This window comes from Fundulus heteroclitus, chromosome 7 (genome assembly GCF_011125445.2).
Source record: "Fundulus heteroclitus isolate FHET01 chromosome 7, MU-UCD_Fhet_4.1, whole genome shotgun sequence".
Lineage (NCBI taxonomy): Eukaryota > Metazoa > Chordata > Actinopteri > Cyprinodontiformes > Fundulidae > Fundulus > Fundulus heteroclitus.
Window position 1 is genome coordinate 19325742 of NC_046367.1, and position 25051 is coordinate 19350792.

A 25051-nucleotide genomic window follows, 5' to 3' on the forward strand; every position below is an offset into this window, starting at 1 on the left:
TGGAAGACTCATCCCAGGTGCTCCATCATCCCCAGATTGTCTCGTCACGTGCCTGTGCTCCAACCAATCTGTGTCAAGTCTTCATCCTTCTTCAGCCAATCATCCTGCAAGACTTTGCTTGTAAAGTTCTACATCCATGGATTGTCCTGATCTTCAGCTGAGCTTCTACCCTCCTCCACCCCATCTCCTTCACACTCGCAGACTCCACCTGGCTTCCACCTCCACCACCAGTGTCCGGACCCCGGGGGAAGACTTCACTAATCCTAATCCTAAAAGGAACATCCTAGCTCATACACATTAACAGCTTTCACATCCTTTGCCGGGGTCTGAGCGCCAAAATCATTTACTGATTTATGTTAATACATCTTTCTAACTGCCTCTTCTGTCTTTGTGAGTCTCTCCAGATTGAATTTTATTTTCTTTGAGTTATCATTGGTCCTCCACTTGGGAATTTTTTATTCCTTCAAATTCCTCCTGATACTTATTTAGACAGCTCTTTAAATTAAATTGAGCAAAGAATAAACAGAAAAGAAGCGAAAATCTGCCCGTTTGAACTGATTTTCCCATTATTTCTCCTTTCATCAGCGGTTCAGATCTGTTCTTGGTTTGGAAACCTCACCTTGACTCCTACAAACATTCAGGTTATGTGTTCGAATAGCTCAATCTATGTCTCACCGGATCATAAAAAATAAATTATCTGGGAGGCATTTGGCTTGTCCGTGTAGAAAGCAGCAAATTTCAGTATTTATTAAGGAGCAGAAGTTTTCTCTCTTTTTTTCTGAACCTTCTGTTCTTTTTTATTTTAAACTCTCTTAGATGTGGACAGTCAGCTCTATGCCTGAAAACTAAGTAATTTAAATGGGTTGTCCCAATTCTGATTAATTACAAAACGATGCCAGGGCCTCGCTGAGGGCTACCGAAAATGTGTTGTTTCTCAACAACCTGCTAATGCACATTTATCTCAATATTTGGTGCGATGTATGATGAGCCTGTGATTGCACATGATTGCGCAATTGAAAATAACTATTCAGTTTCATGATTAGATGCCAAAAATGAACAATCGTTGTGATAATTAGCGTTTGTAAACTTCTTATCAGAACTGCATCGTATACTTTACTATCGTCGAGGCATCAGATTTATCCTGTATTTATTTAGTAGCATTACTAAAAGTCAAATCGTGTAAGCAAACTCTTTCTTAGGTTAATACAATATACAGTCTTAAAAAACACTTTGGTATTAGAAACAACCATGTGTGAGTGCAGCAGGGGCAGTTTATGCTAATGCACACACACACACACAGAGCCTTTAAAGCTCTTTGACTGCTGTCTCTTCCTTTTTTTTTAAGTTACATGTTAATTTTTTCACATATTGTAAATAATGTACTGTTATTTCTTTGCTGCTCATTATTTGAAAGGATGAAGGCAGGCTGGAGTAAGGCTTAGCAAAACTTAGTGTTTGGTGATAAAATAAAACTGACTGCAAAGCTTGCAATCATTAATTCGACATGAGGGTGGAAACTACATTTTGTTTTGCTTCACCTCAAAGTTGTATGTTTCGAAGAATATTGTTTATATTGTGTTGTTTTGTTGATATGTCAGACAGGCCATGATTTTTATGTGTTGTTCAGTCTGAAATTAATATTTTAAAAGCAAAAAAAAGTGGAAAGTACAGTTTCAGTTTTCAGTTCCTGTTTATTACCTATTAGAAAGAAAAGACAATACAAAGAATACACTGAATGCTTATCTACTTCCATTCTAGGTTTTCTCTCTAAACATTTGAACATTTAAGTGCAAAGGAGAACAGAAAGCGAGTTTTTTTTTTTAGTTTGTGGTTATTCCTGCGTACTCTCGGTGAGCAGCTCCCTTGAGGCCTCATTGGAAATCTGCAGGAAGGGAGTGCTGATCTCCCCCGACTGCAGGTCACTGGCCACCCGCAGAAGACAGCTCAGGACCATGTCCTTGGCCAGGCCGGCCTCCATGTTGCCTTCCCGGCTGAGCTGTTGGGTGATCTGGTCGAGGCTGGTGAGAACAAGCTCTGAGCCCAGCAGGGGGCAAATCACGCCGGCATCCCCGTGGGTACCGGGAGCTCCCTCCCTCGCCATGTTCTCCATCATGTACTGCTGGTATAGATCCAGGACTTTCTGCTCTAGGTAATGATTCAGGAGGGAATTGGAGAAGGGTCCCTCGTGACCCTGGAACATAAAGCTGGGATTGCGGCCGCTCACCTGTCTCCAGTGGTTTGAACCTCTCCTGAGCAGGTTCTGCAGACCTCGCTGTCCTGGAGGAGAATCCTCCACCGCCGGCGGGACATCACATGACTGTAGGAAGGGCCGCACGGGCTGCACCTCAGCACAGACCCTCAAATCTGCATCATTGGCTGAGAGAGGCAACACCTGCTCGCCCGCAATATGGAGGTCGCTGTAGTTTTGACAGATGCTCTGGCAGAAGGAGGGAACCACGAAGGGGGAATTACCACAGTCAGAATGAGTTTGGGCAGGGATTTCCATCTCTGCAGACATCTGCCTCCTTGCATGTACTCCCTGGAGATGTGAGGTTGACAAGGGAGAGATAACCAGGTCGACTGCAGCCCTGAAACCCTCTGTGCCTCCTGCTTCCTTCAAGGGGCTGTGACAAGCTAGTGGAGCGGGTCTGGAGGCGGTTGGTGTGAGGGAGCCTTTTGGCGGCCCCCCAGCAAAGTGAAAAGTCTTCTGAGAAGGCAGCGAGTCCATCTCCTCCATCTCGCCGTAGGTCATGCTCAGCAGTCTCCCTTCACACAGCATTGCTGGAAGAAATATGAAATAGTCAGAAGATAGAAGCAAAAACTCTAACCTGTTGTCAGCGCTTTGAATGAAAGACTGCCTGATATGGAGCCAGCTATACAACTAGAGGTCTGAAAGGAAAATGCTGGTGTATGTATACTCCTTGAACCTTTTTACATTTTCTTAAGCTATAACCAGAGGCTTCATAATCTCAGTATGAACACAGCTTTTCTGCAAAGGCCTCAGAGGTTTGTTAGAGAACATTAGTGACCAGCTGACAGGTCAGGGATAGAGCTGTAGAGAAGCTGAAGACAGTTAGTTTGTTTTGTGGAGATTGAGACAGGTCTGGGTCTCCTGACTCCTACGTGCCAAGCATGAAACGAGAGGCGAGAAAACAAAAAGTGGGAGAAACAGTTTCCAGTGTAAATATGAGGTTGTTTTTCTCTCTGTATAACATACAGAAACAAATGAAAGAAAGGTGAGTTATTTTCTCCACTTACACCGGCCACCTCCACTCACTCTGTCATGATGTCCATTAATATCTAACTGAATGTCTGCGCTCCTCTGAGTTGTCTGGATGATCTATTTACCTCCTTGTTGCCCGCTTGTCACATTTATTGGACAGTTGGCTTGTAGTTGAGAGTCTGCTTACAGTTGGATTGGCCTAAATATTGAGGAAGTACAACTAAGTTTGGTGCACAAGTGTGACCAGTTAGTATGCAGCATTTCTATTGGTGAGATTGCTGAAGAATGCCACAGGACAATTTTCTTTAGACATTAGCGGCAGCAAAAGGGGGTCTCACATTGGTTTGGTCCAGGGTTTGATCTTCTTGTCTCTGAGTAGGCCATCTTGACAAGCTACGACATGTTTTTGGCCTAGATGCACAGTCCTGTGTGTGGAGGAAAACAAACCCTGCACATCACACAGCATCTGCATGACGAAGCATGGTGGTGGCAGCGGCATGATGGGAGAAGCTTTTCTTCAGAAGGGATGGGAAATAGGACTTTCTAGTGGATTTTTTTTTTTTTACTTATTTGTTATTTACTTAAAGTTGTAAAAGTAAAATGGGTTAAATTCATACAGATGCATACAATAGATCTTTATATGCAAGTTTAAAAAAAAAAATCCAATTTGTAATAATTTTGCTGGTCAATCATATGAAATTCCACCAAAATGAAAGGAAATATGTTGTACTGTGATGAAACGTGACAAAAGAAAAGTTCAGAGGGTATGATTACTTTTGCAAGGGAAAGTGTATTCCTGATTTAAAATAAAACATATTCACAAAGTGAAGATGAATCATCTTTGCCCTAGCATAGAAAATGTTTCACCTTTAAAATGCTAAACTTTAAAAGGATAAACAAGTTAACAATTACAATAGCAACACCAACAAAAACCAGAAGCAAACATCTTCCTACCTTGAACCAGAGTCAAACTTTTAATGTTGAAATCTGCTTTCAGCTTGTGTTTGAATCCTAGACGATGCTCCACTGTTTTCCCCTCAAAGGACACTGTAGTTGTTGTTTAGAAACAAATCTTCTTTCTAGAAGTTATATGTTCTTCAAAGTCAGTGTGAATGAGGCAGCATGTATGTGAATGCTGTTTTATGCAATCTGTTTGAGGAAGTGGGACTACCAGCTTCGTTTACTCACACCTCACTTCTGGAAATCTGGCTTCAGTGCTGCTCTCAACTCTGAATTGTGTAGGGTTTACATAAACAGCGATGCATAGTGCTCCTCTATAGCCACTGCGTTTTGTTGTCTTATCACAACTTGCCCCAAATTCCCCTCTATGCATTTGGTTTTGCTTCGTTGCCGCAAGTTTAAGGTTCTGGCAAATAAATAAATCAACAAACATACGAGTTGTGAAAATAAACCACAGATGTTCAGTTCCTGTGGAAAGGAAACAGGTGTTTAAAAGCAGAAGAAAATCAAATTTAAAAATTATATCACGAAACAAGCGGTGGCTGATGCTAATTCCTCTTTTCGTTTTCTGAAGAGTTGACCACCGGTTCCAAGGTAAATATCAATTGCTGAATTTCCAGCTTGTTACAATGATTGTTTATGATTGTTTAAGTAACTATTTCCTCCTGGAAACCTTGCTGATATTGTGCAACAATAGCTTTGGTTTGGTTATGAATAACTCTTAAGGGCCAAAGGCAGTTATTAAGAAGGTCTTGTAGTTTCTGTGGCACTATTTGCCTTTAAAATAAGTAGGCTGACAGGAAGGGCGCTGAGAGAGAGGGGGAAGCCAGTCAAACCTGAGACGGCTACGACAAGGACCAAGGCCTCCATATACGGGTCACATGCACTACCTCTGCACAACAGGTGTGCCCTGAATGTCCGCAACTTTATTACCTGTTTGAAGGACCACTTGATTATCAGGAATTAACAGCTAAGCAGGTCTAAGTCTCTGTCCATTATTGTTTAATGAATACCTGCCTGGTGGGGTGTGGTATTATAGAACAATAAATGAAGTAGGTATTGCCCACAGATAAAGAATAAACGCAACTTCTGTCCAAGGAGTTCATTAACAGAAGACTGGACAAATGTATCAATGTTTTGCCGTGTATTTATTGTGGTTCTTGTGAGACGTCTGCACCAGTCTGATCCACTGCACGCACAAGCCAGCAGTCTTGCCGCTCCCTCCCCTCCACTTAGCCTTCATACGGTGCTGAGGCCAAGCCAGGCCAAACCCCTGCAGCCGCCACACTTCTCCTCTGACCCGTAGCACCACTGATGCACAAACACTGCCGACTGTCTCATGCAGTGGAACCCTGGCATTGTTTGGTGTAATTGCAATGCTCAACATCATACTGTTGCTGAAAACATTATGTTGCTTCTGGCCCAAGGTCTCCGAAAACAAAGAAGACTAAGAAAAAAAGGTGCTCATTTCGGCATTACACCTACTAAAAATGCTTGGCTTTTCATACAAAGAGCATCCATACATGATGCATAACCTACAGGTTTTCTACTCATCAAATCAGTGATCTCAGACATTTGTGGGGGGGGTTTGTCACTGTGATCAAGGAGCTCAATCACCGTCTCTACTGACCGTACAACTCTCTTTCCACAAGGAATCTGGCTCTTCCGTGTGGGCAGGTGCGAGTTCTGGTCACGTTATAAGGTGAATGTTTTGTAACACCTGCTGTTTTGCTGGGTTTCCACTCCCTGAGACTAGTCTTAACTTTAAACTGAAACACTGTACACTGGGGAATGCGCAAAATTGAAAAAATGTTATTATTAAAATATCAATATCACAAGGAACGTTTTGAACTAAAATACATATTGTGTCATGCATTTGTGTTTTCTATGCAAGTAATATACAATCATATTTTTAAAAAATAGAATACAGGTTCTAATTAAACTCATTTGTCAGATTAAAAGTACCTTTTGAAAATAACAACCACTAAGCAAGTATTAAACATACTTTCAATTAAATCCTAATTTCTTTGTTAGAATTTTACTTTTATAGGTTTGATGTAATATTCTAATCTTAAATCTTTTCATTATATGTAAGCAAAAAATCATTAACAGAAATAAGGGCTTTAAAACATCAGTCTGTGAGTAATTCAACTATTTGATGTGTTTACCTCAGTTGACTGGGTTACTGAAACAGGTTGACTTTTAATATTCTAATTTATTGAATATAATTGTATTTGCTGATACACAACATTCAGTGCAGCAGAACATGTATTGAAAGTCTTGAAAAATTATATAATTATATAAGATGTTTAATAGCCAAAACAATAGCCATAGCCTGTAACAAGTTTTTCAATAAAACCATGTTTTGGGGATGAAAACAATACATCTAACTTCTTAACAGTATTTGGAAAGTCCCATTATCTGAGATCAATGTTTGCAATGCAGAAAAAGCAGAAAGACAGTAACAATGTTTAGTGAAGTATTTGTTTCATATTGCCAGTCATATAGTTATTTTGACATTCACAAACGTTATCAGCTATTGCATGCTTTACCAATACTCTGCAGCCATAAAGCGGACAGTGATGCTGGTGTTCCAGCAGGGTCAAGTTTTGGTGTTTCCTAAAAAAAAGACTCCCTTTCCCTGGGGAAAATAGTTTGTGTCAGATGGTTGAAGCTTGGCTAGAGACAGATGACTCAGGAGGATAATAATAACAACCACATCACAGATGGCTTTGTAATGGATAAATCAAGTGTCTAGAATTTGCTGATTGTCAGCATTATTGCTGACACCAGCTCTGCATCTTTAACAAAAATCAGTTGCGTAGTGAAAGTGACTGATCCTGTCAGGCTGGGAGATTTTTCCCAACATAAAAGCCTCTTCTCTGCACTTGTATCAGTATCAGTTAAACTTCTTGTATACTTCCCCTGCTTGAGACAGAGGAGCCCAACAATAGCAGCCAATCAAATCAAGAGGAAAATGCTTTAATATTAATTAAGAGAGGAAACGCTATACATAAATAACATCACCTGAATTTCAAAGTTTGCAGAAATGATCAGGACAGTACCTTTCTACCTATGGTTTGTTGTTTTTATATTAAGCTCCAATTAAAAAAAAACAATGATCAAAACTTGCAAGGAGTTTATTCTGTAATGGGTAAACTTGTAATTATCCCCTATTTGAAATAAATAACTTCAATTAAATACATCTTTATGAACAGATGGAGTCATCAGTGGTAGAACAGAGTCTGTTGGTCAGCGTATGTCTCAGTCTGCTGATGGTAATGATACCTGCCAGGCATGCAGCAGCAGCTCAGTGTAATGGTAACACCAAGTGTAGAGTTACCAGCCCAATTCTGGGTAGCAGTGTTGCTGAGCAACATCCGATAACATTGAAGACACGCCGAGATCAGGTTAGACACCTGCTCTCAGACCTGCTTTTCATTTGATGACTTCAGCACCCTGGACAGAGACCTGCCCAGGTAAACGGCTCAGTCAGGGTTAACGAGGAATTATTATTTGCTTGTTTTCTTGGAGGCGTCGTAATGGCTTGAGACAAGGCGAGGGGACGCACGCTAATTAAGGGAACATAAGAGCAGGACTGCAAGCATGTCAGCGTCCTTGTAGAGGCATGTTTAGGAAGCTCAATAATGTGTTCCGACCCAACCACCATGGAAACAGAGGCCGGAGTGACGGTGGGCTTCAGGGCGACTATCACCACGCCTGCACGGTCCGGCTGGTCCGCAGCACCTCGATGCTGGTGGTGGGGGAGAAAAGTCGCTCTTCTGAGGGGTCAACGCTGAAAAGGAGCAAGAGCAGTGTGAGCATCGAGTCAACGCTGTACTATTACCAGAGACAAGAGGACAGGATTTGGCTGTACTCACAGAACCAGAACTGTCTGGAGTACCTGGAGGCATTGGTGGCTCTGAGGAGGCAGTACACAAAGAGTGTTAGTGACCTAAAGAGCAACGATGCCAAGGCCACCGCGTCCCCCAAAAAGAAACCCGCACCCCCACCTCCAAGGATGGAGGAACCGGTAAGATGTGATTAACACCATGCCTTGCAGAAGTAGCTGTACTCCTTAGGGGCCCTTGTCATATTCTGACCACAGGCTTAAATATCTTTTAGTGGGATTTTGTGAGACAGATCAGCACAAGCGCTTAATTGTGAAGCGGAAGTAAATTATGCCTTTCTTTTTTTTCTAAATCGTGCGGCAGCCTTTTTAAGTCATACCTCTTTTTGTGGACGTCTCTACCCAGCTTCAGACATCAAGAGAAAGGTTTATTTATTTATTCTCCTTTCATCTCAGCTCAGTCACATTAATGCAGAGCATCTGTGAGCATCAAGTTTCAAGTCTTGCCACAATTTCTGAACCAGATTTGGGTCTGGGCTTTGACTAGGCCATTCCAGTACATGAGAATTATTTGATCTAAAGCAGTTTATTACAGCTCTGACTGGATGTCTATGGTCACTATCCTGCTGAAAGGTGAACCTCTGCGCCAGTCTGAAGTCTGTTTCGGCCTCTATTGGGTTTTCTTCCATGGCCATCATGTATTTAGCTCCATCTATGTGACCCGCTCCTCTGAGACGTAGTCTCCTCAACTGACCCGACGTTTTAGGCGGATGGCCATGTGTTGACAGGTTTGCAGCTGTGCCACACTCTTTCCATGTTTAGTTGATGGACTAATTAAGTTTTTTTTTATAACCTTCCCCTTATTTAACCTTCTCCACCAATTCCTCTATGACCTCGCTGGTGAATTCCTCAGTCTTCATTATGTTTATTCACTAATGCTCTCTGAGGCTGTTACTGAATAGCAGTGTTTATTCTAAGATTAAATAGGACACAGTGAAATATATTTACTGAGTAAGGGCTTCTGGAGGCGGATGGTTTCATAAGATATTTTTTAGGGTATTTTATTAAAGGTAGCTGAAAACACTTTTTTGTCAACATTGGAAAACCATGGATCCTTTTCCTTACACTTCAAAATTGTGCACAAGTTTTTTTTGGTCTATTACATAAAATCCCAAATAAAAATACATACATTGAAGTTTATGGTAGTAATGTGATAACAAGTGGAAAAGTGCGAGGGGTGGGAATACTATTGAAGGAAAGGGTCAAAAGCAATTATTCTTTTACTTGCTGCAGATATCAAGAGCCAAACCATCAACACCTCCAGTCCCCACTGAGGAGGACACTCTGGAGTTCTTTGACGAGGTTATCGCCAGCTGTGACAGCGAACCTCAGCGTAAACCCTACCGGGACGACGGCCACGCAGATGTAGACTTCATAGGTGAGTGGGAGAGATGGCAATCCTGGGAATTACTGCGGTCGCTCTGTGGACTAGTGGTTATAAACTGAATGAAACACATTTCAGAAATAAAGTCCCCCTCAGGGCCGGTTGTTTTAGATTTTAAAGTCATAGATGAAACAGCCGATATTTTAAAACCAACTTTATGTTGACTTATAAAATGAGACTGCATCATTATTTTCTTTAACTTCAAATGGTTCTGTTTATACTGTGTCTCAGGTCTACAACATCTTAAAATTAAAATATCAAAGATCCATTTTTTCGTAAATGAAAACATGTGAGTGTCTCCAAGCAGATGTGATAAAATGTTGATTTTACATTAACATAGTGGAGGTCAACTTGAGGGACCAACCATTCACTGCATTGTATATGCTTGCACTTTTACTACAGGCTTGTCCCTGTGAATTCACTTTGTAATCACATAAAGGAATGTGTGGAATGGAGGTTTACTTGAAGGCTCGCTGTAAGTACAGTGTGCAGCGTAAGGATATGAATGTATACAAAGTGCAAGCACATGGATTTTAGTGATAGCTTTGACTTATTTCGTTCAGACTGACTTCTCTACATCATCAGCTGCAGGGTACTTGTGGGGCTGCACTAATTATACACTTCTGGTCTAGACAGGCACGACCAGACAAAACCAGCCAATTCATCACCATCACAATATGGATTTCTATAACAAATCTTGCCACATTTCTCTGGTGTTTTTTTAACCCCCACAATGGACATTTCCCAGTTAATTGTCAGGCTTTTTTCAATAAAATAGTATCCAAAGGTTTATGGATCTGTCATTTCTAACACTGTATTACACCCTGTGCCGGCTTGTGTGATGCTTAAGCACTTTTAAATGCCTCATGGTGGAATATTTAACACTATTTAATTGATTTTGTTTTGAACTGAAGGTGGTATTAATTATCCTGATAAATAAAGAGAATACATCAAGGTCAAAAAGAACAACTGAATGGCTGGATCCATTAAAGTGGGTCCAGCTGTTCTCTTAGTAATAATCAGACCTGTGTGAATCATTTGAAGACACAAACATGGTTCCACCTCTGCGAGGCAAGCTTATTTTCCAGGTATGCGGCCTTGCCTCAATAACACTGGATGAAACACTGATTTCATAATGAATACCTAAAGAACCTGGTGATGCCTCACAATAATACAGATTATATCTATCTATCTATTTATCTATATATCTATATATCTATATATCTATTTATCTATATATCTATATATCTAGATAGATAGATAGATAGATAGATAGATAGATAGATAGATAGATAGATAGATAGATAGATAGATAGATAGATAGATAGATAGATAGATAGATAGATAGATAGATAGATAGATAGATAGATAGATAGATAGATAGATAGATAGATAGATAGATATACAAGTTAGGTCAAAGTCACTGTTGCTAGTTTCTGGCACAACGTCGGTTCTTTTTGTACGTTTTAGTTTTGTCTGCTTTTTAAACTGAATCTGGAGCAGATTTCTGACATTAGAAAAAAGTTATTGGGAATAAATCTAATAAAAAACTTTTGAATGTATCAAATTACCTTATTCAACAGACCTCTACAGTTTGGAAAAAAAATGGGAAATTATTGCTTGTCTGTTTTTCTAATGGTGTAACTTGTTTATCCTTTTAAAGGTGGGGCATGGGGTGCTAGCAATATTTGCTGGCACCCCTGTTAAAGATTTGTTAAAAACCTTAAAAATAAACACATCTTTTGCTCCAGCGGCATAAAATCCCAATTGATTTTATTTAATATTGATTTTATTTAACATACTCACTAGTGGTACAATTAGTGGCACCCATAACCATCCTTTATTAATAAAAAAAAAAACAGGTACACAAGAAATTATATTCTAATAACATCAGATTTACATGGGACTTCTAATCAACAATCCATGACTTTCTGTTTTCCAGGGGTGTAAATGTTACACGACAGCGAGGAGGAAGCAGGAGAGTTAGTTTTAAAGTAAATCTCCTAAGCTCACTGTTCGGGAACTGCAGCAAAGAGTGACATCTTGGAGACACTCTTCATGTTCTGTCCTAACAGCAACAATGTAAATATGGGGAGTGTGCTAGATCCATATGCATTGGTCTCTTGAGACTAAGATTGAGCTTTCTGGCAACAAACACTCAGGAAGAAACTGTGGGAAAGCACCTCATGCTGACAGTTGAGTATGGCGGAGGATCAGTGGTTCTCTGGGAACCTTGTTGGATGCCATCACATCATGCATTCTTTAAAATACCAGTTTTCAGACCAAAATCCTACAGAAAACCTCCGGTCGGACCAAAAGAGAGGAGATCCATTAAAGAGTTCCCAGGACTCTGGGAGACCTACAGAGATTCTGCAGAAAGAATGGTGAAAGATCCCTCGAGCTGTAAGCTCCAACCAATGAAATGCTACAGAAGACCAATTGTCAACTTATTGGCAATTTAAAAATAGGTGTAGCAACAATTATATCTGTAATTTTGTTGAAAGCAATAATTTCCAAAATCAAAACTCATTTCTCTAAATCTTAAGAGAAAGATTCTTCTGCTGGATCTGTGTTGATATGAGGCTCAACAAGCTCCTCAGCCTCATCAGGGATTTTCCAGACTCTGAACCCGCTGTTGAAGATATGACGTTTTCTCTGCTGCATAACCTTTGTCATATTTACTAAGTGCCAGTAAATGTGGCGGGCACGGTACATTTTTACATGTAATTGAAATTGCACTGTTTCAGTGGCCTCTCACTATGTTTTTCGACAGTCTAAACCAGTTTCCGTCTCATGCTTTCCCTCTCTGCTGTCCTGCCGCAGTGGCCTCCAGCTCAGCTGAGCACGACCTCCACTCCAACTGGGTGCTGAGGGTCCCACGGGTCGCAGACGACTCGGAACAGAGAGCGGTTCCCAACTGTGCCAATGAAAGCGCCTCAAACAAGAAGAAGAAAAAGAAGAAGAGCCTGACTGGTTCCACAAGCAGCAGACTACAACTTCAGAGGAACCCGATCCATCTGCCCAAAGTGGTGGAGAGTGCATTCCAGACCCTGCGCTTCAAGCCCAAATTAAAAAAGCAGTGAAGCTTAAGTGGACTTCTGAAACCTGCAGCACTGCCGGGACGCTGACGGAGCTCCGCCTAAAAATGTTTGCTACAGACCGTGTGCTCTGTAGTGCATCTTTTACGCAGTTACATGCAGGCACCACAGCATTCACAGTGACTTGTAAAAGTATTCCTACCCCGTTGAACTTTTTCACTTTTTGTCATGTTACAGCCACAAACTTCAATGTGTTTCATCTACATTTTATGGGGTAGACCAACACAAAGTGGTGCATAGTTGTGAAATTGAATGAAAATTAATGCAGGGTTTTCAGACGCTTTAATAAATAATCGGGAAAATGCTACATGTCGCTTATTCGTCCCGCTTTACCCTGATACCCTTAAGTAAAACCCAAAGCAATCAACTCCTTATGGAGGAAACCTAAAACAGTCTACCTGTGTGTAAATAAATCCAGCGTTTCTGTGGAGAGTCCCATTTTCAGTTTGCTACAAGCCAAAGACACGGCGAACATGTGGAAGAAGGTGCTCTGGTCAGTTCAGGTCAAAACTGAACCTTTTCTCTTACATGCAAAGCGCAAAGAGCAACAGAAAACTAAAACTGAAGCGACACATCACACCTGAAACCCTGCTGCACATCATGGTGTGGAGAGGCTTTTCCGCAGGGACAAGAAAGCTGGAATCCAGCAGATAGAGAGCAATACCAAGAAAGAACAACCTAAAACTAGGCTGCTGGAGGACATCAGGGTCTAATTTTCTCACTCTACTGATTTCTACTGTTCTTCAGTCTACTGTTCTCCAGTTTTGCATTGTATTACATTGAAATGACTGTCGTCATTTCAGCTTTTAACTTTTTGCTCTCTCTCTTTTTCTTCATAGTAGGTACACCTGGTCTGGCGTTCTGTTAACTGTGACATCATCCAGAGAAGACGGCTCACCCGCTATTACCATCTAATGTAGAACAGATTACTAGATCAATGTGTGCTTCTGTGCTTTTTTGTCTCTCTTGTTGTGTCTCTGTTCTGTCTTCTGTAACCCCAGTCGGTCGAGGCAGATGACCGTTCATACTGAGCCCGGTTCTGCCGGAGGTTTTTCCTTCCCGTTAATGGGTGGTTTTTCTTCCCACTGTCGCTTCATGCTTGCTCAGTATGAGGGATTGCAGCAAAGCCATGTACAATGCAGATGACTCTTCCTGTAGCTCTACGCTTCCCCAGGAGTGAATGCTGCTTGTCGGGACTTTGATGCAATCAACTAGTTCCCTTATATAGGACATTTTTGACCAATCTGTATAATCTGACCCAATCTGTATAATATGATTGAACTTGACTTTGTAAAGTGCCTTGAGATGACATGTTTCATGATTTGGCGCTATATAAATAAAATTGAATTGAATTGAATTGAATTAAAACGCTTGAGACAGAACAATCAAGAACGGGGCTTAGGTTCACCTTCCAGTAGATGAACCTATAGATGCACAGATGGGGACATGTCCCGAAAGACGTGCAGCTGTAAAACGCAGTGAAAAGTGGTTCTACAAAGAATCGGCTCAGACTGGTTAAAGCAAATGTGTATAAAACCTTTCACATCTATATCTGATCTTTTACCCAAAAAAAAAAGAAGAAAGAAAATGCGTTGAAGTTTGTGACACTTTTCCAAGGCACTGTAGAATAAGTGAAAGTACTGATAGCAAGGACCAGTCAACCTATTTGTATTGGAAAAAACTGGGTTCTGAAATATTTTTGTGTAAGCAATTGTTTCTAACAAAATCAAGGTTCAGTCGTTTCTAAGTTATGAAAGGGACACTGTGAATGACAAAAACCTGAAACTGAACGTTAGATTTTTTTTTTTTCCTGTCTTGCTGTATGAATGTTCCACAACAACTAAACCATCTACTCCCTGCAATATTAGCTGCACATGAAAATAACTTGCATGGTTCTGTGGTCATCTAACGAAGTTTTCTTCTGACCTCTCGAGCTCACTTTGACCAATCCGTTAATAGGATTTCTTTCAAAACAGCCTTTTGAGCTGAACCGAGCAGGAGAAACGTTCGATACCGTGGCGGAGGTGGAGTCTGGGCTGATTACAGCTTAAAGACCAGACCTGACACTCCGGGCTTCTTTGAGGCATCAAAGACAATTTGTGAAAAGCAACAATGCCTCCTTTCAAGCTGAAAGTCAGAAAATGCTACATTAATTAATGTTTCGTTCAAGGTGGATTTGGCAAGGCCAAGTTCAAGGCCCCGCAGGCTGTGAGAAAAGCTTCAAACCGGCTCAACTTCAGAGCAATAATCCACGCTAAAGGTAAACAGGCCTTGTACGAGGAGGGTGAATAAATAAAGCTGACAAGCCTACATGCTATCCAGCTATTGACTCACCTGGCTCTTTTTAACTACGTTGTCAAATGCCTGTTGTGGAGGTTTACGACACATGTATGACACAATGAATAGTTTGAAACGAAAGCTTTTCGCAGCCGAACCTTTCCCGGGTTGTCATTCTTTCTCCTTCCTATTTCTAGGTATAACGAGCTGTGAAAAAGCATTTGACCGTTCCTGGACCTTGTTTTTTTTTTTTTTTTTTTTTTGCCACCGAAACGTTACATATCCAACTAATCGTATTTCTCTGACAAAGACATCCTAACTAAATACAAAACACACATTTCAAGGAATGATCCCTTTTATCAAGGGGCCTCTGTGTGGCCCTCTGTGAAAAAACAGCTGCTTTTTTTTTTTATCAAGATTCCCGCATGATTTCAACCACTGGGCAGGGTTGACTAGTACAGAGGCCTGTAAAGAAATCCCTAAAACAGAACCGGTCTGACACGACGAGGTAGGCAAAAAGTCCTGTAAAAGCAACACTAAATCAAGAAATTCAAGTGCAAGCGAGAAACAAACTTACTCACGTCAAACTGGAAAAGGTTAAAAATGCCTCACTTGTCTCAGTTAAGGTCAGCGTTCAAGTTTAAACTTCAACAAGGCAGAAACTGAAGCCATGAAAGAGAGCCAACGTCGAAACCATTACTGGCCAAATAGAGGGAAGAAGGCCCGCCTCATATTTCCTAAAAGAACATGTTGAAGATCTTTGGAAAGCTAATCATTTCAGAAAGGATCGCAGCATCAAAGGTAGTGTGACGGTCTGGAGCAGCTCTGTTGCTTCAGGACTGGACGACTTTCAGTCATTCGTGGAACCAAAGAAAATCTGACTATTCCTTCATGACCTTAAGCTCAGGCACCCGTCGTACGCAGCAGGACGGGTGATCCAAGACACACGGTTACATCTGATCGGCTCAAAATCAAATCTGACTGAGATGCTGTGGCGTGCCCGAAAACCCTCCAGTGTGGCCTCCACGAAGATTAAATCAGCTGGTACCCCGTGATCACACACACGCTTGAAGGCCGTCCACCTAGTTGGTTACATTTTAAACACAGGCACAAGAATTTTCCCTAAGTAAATCAAACAATTTTGAAAACTTAAATTTTGAATTTATTCAGACATCAAAACCAGTTTCATCAGAAACATTTTGGGACAAACAGGAACAATCTGTGATGGGGCACACACTTCAGAGCTCATTATGATTTTATGGTGCATCTTTGAACAGCTTTTAATGCCGAACCTCTAAGATGCACCTTTTAAACGAGCTAGTGGAAAATATAAAACCCTGGAAACATATATTTTAGTTCCTACTCTCATTTCCTGTTAATCATTCTTACACCATACTTCTCCAGGCTGCAGGATGCAAAGAAGTGCAGGAAGTATGTTGTTGCTACTGTAGTTATTGAAAAGCAGTAAGAAGTTTACTATGGTGTTTCATCTATTATTTGGGAAAAATATTACCTTACTCGCCTTAGTCTCTTTTCCTTCACACGATTAAATAAGACAAACAGCCTGTTGGATAAATTTTTATTTCTTTATTACAAAACGTGAGTCGGAAGTATCCACGAGCGAAAAGGCTTTCACTTCTTTTCAGCTTTGGTCTTAGGGCTGAAGAAAGACGACATCGGCTTCATGCCAGTCTTGTCCACTTTAGCCAAACTTTTCTGAGCAGCTGTCATCTTCTTGGGCGGCTGAAGTAAAGTGGGACAGACAAAACAAAAAGGGGGAAATAACGACAGAACTCAATGACTGCAAGGGAACGACGGAGAATCATGAGAAATATGACTATGATACTAATAAATGAGAAAACGAGTTGCTCTACACACAAAGCTTAAAGAAAGCAGTAAAGGAGAAATGTACATATTGACTGGAGGTTCTGGAAGAACAGAAATAAGGCAGAAAAGTAAAAAGAAGACTGCCCAATTTACAAAGACATTAATGACGCTGGAAGCGGCTGAATCCACTGAGGATGTCTTCTAATCTGTGTGAACTCACTTTCCGTGCAAAGTCTGCACCGTTGAATTTGGTGTAGTCCTCTCCAGCCTCCACCGGCTTGTCTGAAAGTTTCCGCTTCTGCCAAACGAGGAAGCAACAGATGCTTTTCATGACATGGAGCTCCACAACACAGACACCACCCCTGCCAGCTCCGCCGGCCCCGAACTGCAGCCCGCCAAGCCGCTGATTAAATCCCACCAGCGCCGACTGAGGAGGACTCCTCCGTTAAAGCGTGCAGAAACTGAGTGAGGATGAAGACTCGAAGGACGTACATGGCAGCTCCAGCAGCATGCAGGACAACAGAGCTAAGAAAAGGCGTCAGCTTTCCTTAACCCCCACATACCTTAGATGGAGGCTCGGCTTCCTTTGGACTTTTTAGTTCTGGTAACCTGTGATATTCACAAGAAAGGCGAGCTTTACCTGCAGAAATCACCAAAACAAGTGGAAATATTTTTTTTTATTTAAATTAAGTTTAACTTACCCCAAGTGTTTAAGGAGGGCTTTGCTCAGTTCTTCACTGACGTACTCTGATATCAGGCCGTGAGCATAGCGAAGGTAGTCTTCTGCAACACAGAGACAAGGAAAGTGACAACTGACTAAATCCTGATGAATTTTTTTAATAATTTGTGGTAAAAAAGTTAAAGAGTTGAGAAATTGTTTTAGTCATGGAGCCACAAAACATACACATATAATTATACATCACTACTGCCATCTATTGGTTGATATCAACATCTGCAGCTAAAGTAAAGTTTCTAAATCATTTTCTTCCTCCTTCAGAAGGACAAAATTAGGATTTCACTGATGGCACCGGCTAGAAATAATCATTACCCTTGAACTTTGGCAAATTTTTTGTCACGTTAAAATCACAAACATCACTTTCTCTAAATCTTAAGGTCGGTTCTGCAAAGAACTGACTCAGGAGGCCAGAATAGAAATGCATTCCACACTTTTTTTTTTTATTATTTCCTGCAAAATACTTTGAAAACCCGGTCTTCGTTTTAACCTCCACTTCACATTTACGCATCGCTCTCTGTTGCTCCACCACATTAAATGCCAACAAATACTTAAAGGCTTGCCGTTGTAATGCCACGAACAGTGTAAATGTGAAAAAAAAAATAAAAAAAAACTTTGCAAGGCGCTGTTAAAAGGGGAAATAAGGTGGTGCAGCTTTACCCTCCTGGTTGTCGGACTCTGACTTTACTCTGACGTAAGTTGTGGATTTCACTCCTTCTCCAACACAGATATTCTTCTTCTTCAGAGCGACAACCGTTCTCTCCACCTGCGACGGAAATCCGAAACATTTTAACACCTTTTCATTTGCTTTGGATTTATTTTGCTCTGCTGCACCTTATCTACCTTCTTTTTTAACCAGCTCAGGGTTCGTTCTTCACTGTAGCGATGAAACTTCGTGCCTGCAACCTCTGCAATGGCATACAAGCCATATTTAAAATAGCCATTCATTAAAATGGCGTGCTTAAACAAAACAAAAAATAACACAAAAAAAAAAAAAAATCATACAAACTGTAAAGTAAAAAATGAATGAAAAGCCAGACGGAGACAATTATGTCTCCAGAGGACATTGAACAACATGCAGTGCTAGTGGCTACAGGGGCAGCTTGTTCCATGACTTGAGGTTATTACTAAAACAGCACAAGCACCTCTTTGCATCGGCTAAATGAGCAGTAAAAGAAACCGATAATGGGAGTCGATTGCCTTCAGAAGGAACTTCACCTTTTTCCTCTGCAATGTGGTGCAGAGAGGTCAGGGAACGCGTGCAGCGGAGCAGCCTTGAGCTCTCAGGAAAGTCCTCATCCTTAACGACTTGATCCACAGGCTGGAATTTACCCTGAGAGGCAGAAAGACACAGGAATAAAATAGAAATATCCCTTATTGTTACTCGGTAGGGAAATTCAGATGCAGCCAACGCGTCAGATAAACCTGTTTCTGTTGCTAGTATGTGCAAAAGCCATTGTGAGTGGGAGGTTAACGGGTTTTAGTGAGCTTTGCAAACTGCTATGAGCTATAAAGCATTGAAAACTCATGAAACATAAAGCAGAGTGGTGGAACAAACCATGGAGCATCGGGATTTAAAAAAACAACAATAAAGCTTTGGTTTGTGCGTCTTTATGCACAGGCGTAGATCGACTTCCTGAAAAACAGTCCAAGACTGACTGTACTTCAGGACCCAAGTAGGTCTATGTACAGATAGATCTCAGGAATTTAAAATACCGTGAAAAAAGTCCAATACTTTTTTCTCACTTTTGTCTGAAAGTGTAACTCCTACATTTTCCTACAACTCCTACATACACTCCTGGTCTGTGAACACCACGTCACTGGTGAAGAGGGCACAGAAGCACTTGTACTTCCTGCGGAGGATGAGGAGAGCCCACCTGCCCCAGCCCATCCTCACGACCTTCTACAGAAGCACCATAGAGAGCATTCTGACCAGCTGTCTCTCTGTGTGGTGTGGAGGCTACAGCGCCTCCGACTGGAAGAACATGAGGAGAGTGTTGAGGGCAGCAGAGAGGATCATCGGGGCTCCTCTTCCCTCCATTAAGGACATTTCATCCCAGCGCTTCGTGTCCCGAGCCCGTAACATCATCAGAGACCCCTCGCTTTGATAGCGGCCCTCGGGTCATCTGTATCGTTGACTTTCTTTGGGGTTCAGGTCAGTCCGGTTCCTTGACCAATCAATTACAGCAACACCCTGACCACTGACCCAGCTTTTGGTACCTTTGGCAGTGTGGGCCGGTACCAAGTGCTACAAGAATGAAAATGAAAATCAGCATTTCCTGTCAGCAGGAGGCGCCATGAAGTGTCCTGTTGCATGGCTGCATTGACAGCGGACTTCAGAATCTCAGTGGACCCTGGCGCCCCAAACCATCACCTCAGACTGGACTTCTAGCAAGCAGTCCGGTTCCCTTTGGCCCAGGTAAAAAGCTTGACATGAGGAATGCCACATTTGTAGCCCATTTCTAGTATTTGCCTGTGTGGCGGTTCTTTATGGGCCAACTCAGGGCCTCAGTTCACTCCCTGTGACCCTTCTTGAGTATATTTTGGTTGACACATTTCAAGGCTGTGGTGACCCATGTGGGCTGGTGCACCTTTTCCAACCACATTTTTTCCTTCCACTTAACGTTCTATGAATGTGCTTGGGTACAGAACTCCGCGTGCAACCAGCGTCTTTACCATAGACCCTTTGTGTCTTGCCCTCCCTGGGAAGGGGGTGAATGACTGTCTTCTGCACATCTGTCCAGTCAGAGGTCTTCTCTATGATGATGCTGCCTACTGACCCAGACTGAGACCTTTTAGAGGTTCCGAGAACCTTTGCAGGTGTTTTGATTAAATGGGCCAATTAGGGTTCAACATCACCAATTTTTTACTTTGTTGCTTATTTTTACAATATTCTAATTTTCTGAGACACTGAACTTTGGGTTTTTATTATCTTTTAAGCCATAATCCTCACAATTAAAAGAAATAAAGATGTGAAATACTTGTATTTAAAGGGCTTTGAATGTTACTTCACTCAAGTTTGCAGACTTACCCAAACTGATTAAAATCTGTTCAAAATTAGTGTCATTTTTTTTATTATTTCATCAGAGAACCCTCACCACCAGGTGGCGCTGGAACAATCTGCGTGAAAAGCCAGATTTCTGGTTCTTACCTCTCGGCCGGATTTAATCATGTACGGCAAAATCAGATAGAGAGGATCCATCTGTGTTACAAAGAGGAGTTTCCCATCTGATGAAAAAAAGACAACGTAAACAACTGTCAGACTACACACACCAATCTACAGCACCAAGACTTAAATCTTATTCACCTTTATGAAAGTCCACAGGAAATATCTCTACCCCTTACAGATTTCATCTGTTTTCACTTTTAAACGTTTCAGATCATGAAGCAACTTTGAATATCAAAGATAACTTCAGCAGAAAAGATCAATTCATTTATGTGGAGATGATCTGTCCAAACCAGCCTGAACATGGGTGAAAAAGCTTATCTGGTTGCACCACCTTTGGTGGCAAAGACCGCCATCAATAGAACGCTGGTAAGTTTTAACAGGCTCCTCTTTTTTACCGCTGTGGAGACATTTTGGCTTACTCTTTGTTGCAGAAACGCTTTAATCCTCCACACTGGGTGGTTTTTGTTAAGCAACAACGACCTGGTTAAGGTGATGCTACAACACCTTGTTTGAATTTAAAACAAGTCTTTGACAAGGCCACCTTAAAAGCTTAACGTGACGCCATATAGAGGTGGACTTGCTGATCTGGCTAGCTATGAGGACAGAAAGTGGTGGCTGCTCGTTCTTCTTCAGGACCTTCTGGTAGAGAGCAGAGTTGCTGGTTCCATTACTTAAAAGCAAGCCTTCCATGTCTAGACCATCCCGCTAGCACCACCACATTAGCAGGTGTAATGTTGCTTTCCTGAAATGCAGTTTTAGTTTTACACAACATCAACGGCCACCTTTCAAAACGTTCCACTTTGGTCTCCAGCGTCTTAGGGATCATCAAGATGTTGCCTGGTGAACGTGAGCTGGGTCTTTGTGTTGTATTTGGTCAGCAGAGGTTTGGGCCTTGACTCTCCCATGGAGGCCATTTTTGCTTTGGTGAGCTCCAAGATGAGTTTTTTTTTTTTATGCATTCTTGAATTTCAGCAGAGAAGGCCATGAGGTGCTGCGCTTTGAGATCTTTTAACCTACTTTATATTGTCAAACAGGTTCTGTTCAGGGTATTTCTTGTTGGTACAGGTCTGGTAATAATAATACCTGATGTAGCCAATACTACAAAACTGAATCAATCACAGGTAATTCAAGATTTAACTGAGGAGGGCAACTGCTTTTTCACTATTTTTATTATTATTATTATTATTTGGCTTCTCAATAAGTAAAAATCATCACTCGACAACTGCCTGCTGTACGGAGTCAGGTTTTCTTTGTCTGATATTAACATTTGTTTGCTGATGATGTGAAATGTGTGACAACAGGCCCAAAAACTGAAGAAATGTGTAAGAGGGGAAATACTTCTGGATGTTTTGAGTTTTTCCAGGTGCAATTCGGCTTCTATGTACTGCTTATGAATCTGACGAGAAACGGGACCCACCTCTCTGCACAGTCTGTCCAACAAACCAGGAGTGGAAGTCCTCTTCAAACGCTTTGACCTCATAGAGCTGCCCGTCGCCACTACCAAGCATGTACAGCGACGCCTCGTCTGTAGGAGAGGGAGAAAATGAGGAACAGCGTTGATTTCACTTCTGCAACAGCAGCAAACAAAAATAGTCGCCCTCAGGCTCTTTCTTGGGAAACATGCAGGCACTGGAGACGTTTTTTTATGTAGTGTTTATCTTATAGCCATTTTTGAATCTGCACTTTAACTACACTGCAAAAAGAGAACTAAAAATAAGTAACATTTTCTTGAAATGAATGTATTTGCCCTTGATTTGAGCAGGTAAATAAGATTATCTGCCAATGGAATGAGTATTTTTACCCCTAAAATAAGATCATTAGATATACTGGGACACTTAGATATAATTGTTTCTATTTTAAGAGCAAAAAACTTATTCCATTGGCAAATTGTCCTATTTACCTGCTCAAATCAAGGAAAAATACCTTCATTTCAAGAAATGTTTTCTTATTTTTAGTTCTATTCTTGCAGTGTAAAGGCTGACTTGTCGCTGTTATAGCCTTGGCCCCAACAAATTCTATCGCTTGTAAAAATAGATACATGTTTTGTTGTCTTTAAAAAAAAAAAAAAAAATTAAAAAGAAATATCGTTCTGGGGAAGACACTTCGTTAACACGACAGGGAAAGTATTTGCTGCCTTGCATTCACAAACGTAAACATGAGGTGCTTGTTGGGGTGGTTTAATATCTGAAAATGTCCAATGTGGGGTAATCCTTCTGCAACAAATGATCATTTTACTCTAAGGCGTTATGCACCTATCAAAAGGCAGATGGAGGTGTATCAATTGAAAAAAAGAAATGTCCCTTAACTCTTTTAGATGGCAAGCATGCTTAGGTTTATTCTTCGGGTTTCTAAGGATTCACCATGATCTCGAAGCTTGTGCCTCAGGAGGAAATTAACCATACGTGCTAGAGATGTGATTAACTGTGAAAACATAAGAACCTGTAGAGGGATTCCTCAGCCTCACAAAATCTGGATCACAGTCTTGCTTCTGTGTGTCGGTTACAGAGTCTGTGGACAGAAAATAAAGACATCATCACAACAGCGAAAGGACTAACAAAGGGCACGACATCCCTGTAGAGTCACTCAGTGGGAGTCCTATTATAGACAGACAGAAAGTCTTAGATACTGTATATGATACAAAAAGTATAGCAATTAAAATCAGAATCAATGTCTAAGAGGATCAAGCAATGGTGCAAAATACAACAACGTGTTCATGATGTGTGGCGTTAGCGAGCAGTGCCAGAGGGTATTTTCTCCTTTAATTAAACTTACAGCTACTTCATCAGACTTGAAGCATAAGAACAGCACCACCAGCTAAAGTAAGGTATGCAGCAGGCAGCAGTTATTAAGCTTTAATAACCGCTGCCATGTTTTGTTTTGTAGCCGGCTAGCGTGACTAGCTGTGTAATTTCCCACGGCCCTTAACGCACCTGCGGCGATAACAACCCAGCTGTCGTTCTGTGCGTTTGGAGTCCGCTTCTTTTTAGTAGCCATGCTGTTTCATTACACTTCGCACACTCTTGTCTTCTTCCAACACGGCGTGGCGACTTTTTTTTTTTTTTTTTTTGCCTGACAACATGAGCTCAGAAAAGACGCCTCTCGGTGTCACCACTTCCTGCGTCGGGCACCCGGAAGTTACCGCTAGTTTGATTGTGGCTCCGCTAAGTCCGCCCATTTATACTTTTACGTGTATAAAACACATTAAAGGTTATAAAACTATTTTGCTTTGAAATCTAATAAAAAAACATAATAAAAGCCGCAATTTCTGTCTTTTAATTTGACCTATTTACCCTTGTTTTCACCAAAGTGGTATGCTCCAATCTGACGTCACGCTACTAGGAAGTTTCCCTGTCACGCCACTAGATGTCGCCCAAGAGCTTTGACTGAAACGCCATAGTGCCAAACTCTTGGAGCTTCTGCTGTATTTAGTTTTTTAAACATTCGCTGAAACTAATCAGTCTTTACGGATTCGAGTTTAAGGCCTCTGCGCACAAAGCGGGAGAGTTTTAGGTGGCCATCAGTCCTTTGGCACACCGGCATATAACAGATTGATGGATCCATCTGTGCTTTAATTAGAGGAGGGCATCTTGCTCTCTTTCTCTCTCTCTCTCTTTCTCAGGATGTGACACTGTTGAGTCCCAGTTGGTTTTCAGTGACTCATTTGTTTTTTTGTTGTTGTTTCCTCCTGCACTGCTTATGTGCATGCCTCAGAACAGGGATATGTAGGAAGCTCGCATTCGTACTTTCAAATATTATTTGCATCAATTTGTTGAACCTTTCAGGACAGGACCACCTTTTAGGTGTGTTTATGTGTATTTTTCGCCTTGTGTTTTTTTCTCTCTCTCTAGGAGAACAGGTGCAACGCAGGGAAGGGTTGCACCCTTCACTGTTTTGCAGTGAAATGCAGTGCCTTCTATATGTAGGCTATATGTGCCCCCTTGAACTTTTTCACATTTTGTCCATATTATGATTGGGATTTATATGAGAGGCCATCACAATGTTAATAATAAGGAAAATAAAGCAAAAGGGATGGTTTTCAAATTAATTTAAAAACAATAAAATAAGAAAAGTTTAGTATGCATTTGTTTTTGATCTCCCGCTCCATCTTCCCCTCATTTGTGAACAAGACCCCAAGATACTTGAACTCCTCCACTAGGGCAGCACATCCTCCCTTCCCTTTTGTATTCAGTGTGATGGTCAAACACATTTTTGCTGCATATAACATTTGGCATAAGCAGAAGTTTTGGTCACATCCAATGAGAGCGCCTTCTTCCACCTGTTTGCCATGTTCACCACGTGGCCTGTAGCCGTGACAGTTTCTTTTGGCTTTTTCTTTCAGTCCAAAAAAAGGTAAAAAAAAAAAAAAAAAAACAAAGCAACTGGACTTGTTTTCCGTAGTTGAAGGTGTTTCGCTTCCTCTCCAGGAAGCTTTCTCAATTAAAAAAGTCTGGAGTAATGTGGAGTAATAAG

The 25051-nt window shown here is 41.3% G+C and overlaps 3 protein-coding genes across 4 annotated transcripts; 1 reads left to right on the forward strand and 2 right to left on the reverse strand.

The window, feature by feature from the left end:
- Positions 1-1671: 1671 nt before the first annotated feature.
- LOC105927511 (protein CXorf21) lies at positions 1672-4314 on the reverse strand. Its single transcript, XM_012864262.3, has 2 exons — positions 4178-4314; positions 1672-2781 (listed from the first exon to the last, which is right to left on the reverse strand). Exon 2 carries the CDS (start codon positions 2777-2779, stop codon positions 1832-1834), a length of 948 nt encoding a protein of 315 aa, XP_012719716.2. The 5' UTR covers positions 2780-2781; positions 4178-4314; the 3' UTR covers positions 1672-1831.
- Positions 4315-7735: 3421 nt separating this feature from the next.
- On the forward strand, positions 7736-12702 carry LOC110368639 (uncharacterized protein C13orf42). Its single transcript, XM_021317351.2, has 3 exons — positions 7736-8216; positions 9327-9471; positions 12301-12702. The coding sequence occupies exons 1-3, from the start codon at positions 7812-7814 to the stop codon at positions 12558-12560; spliced, it is 810 nt and encodes a 269-aa protein (XP_021173026.2). The 5' UTR covers positions 7736-7811; the 3' UTR covers positions 12561-12702.
- Positions 12703-16424: 3722 nt separating this feature from the next.
- rnaseh2b (ribonuclease H2, subunit B) lies at positions 16425-23694 on the reverse strand. Of its 2 annotated transcripts, XM_012864215.3 has the most exons (11): positions 23512-23690; positions 23021-23089; positions 21999-22106; positions 20564-20640; positions 18631-18745; positions 18256-18320; positions 18073-18178; positions 17381-17462; positions 17243-17288; positions 16900-16977; positions 16425-16595 (listed from the first exon to the last, which is right to left on the reverse strand). In XM_012864215.3, the coding sequence occupies exons 1-11, from the start codon at positions 23573-23575 to the stop codon at positions 16485-16487; spliced, it is 921 nt and encodes a 306-aa protein (XP_012719669.2). In that variant the 5' UTR covers positions 23576-23690; the 3' UTR covers positions 16425-16484. The 2 variants fall into 2 exon arrangements, with proteins under 2 accessions (XP_012719669.2, XP_021173136.2); XM_021317461.2 differs by lacking the exon at positions 16900-16977 and having other exon boundaries at positions 23512-23694.
- Positions 23695-25051: the final 1357 nt, after the last annotated feature.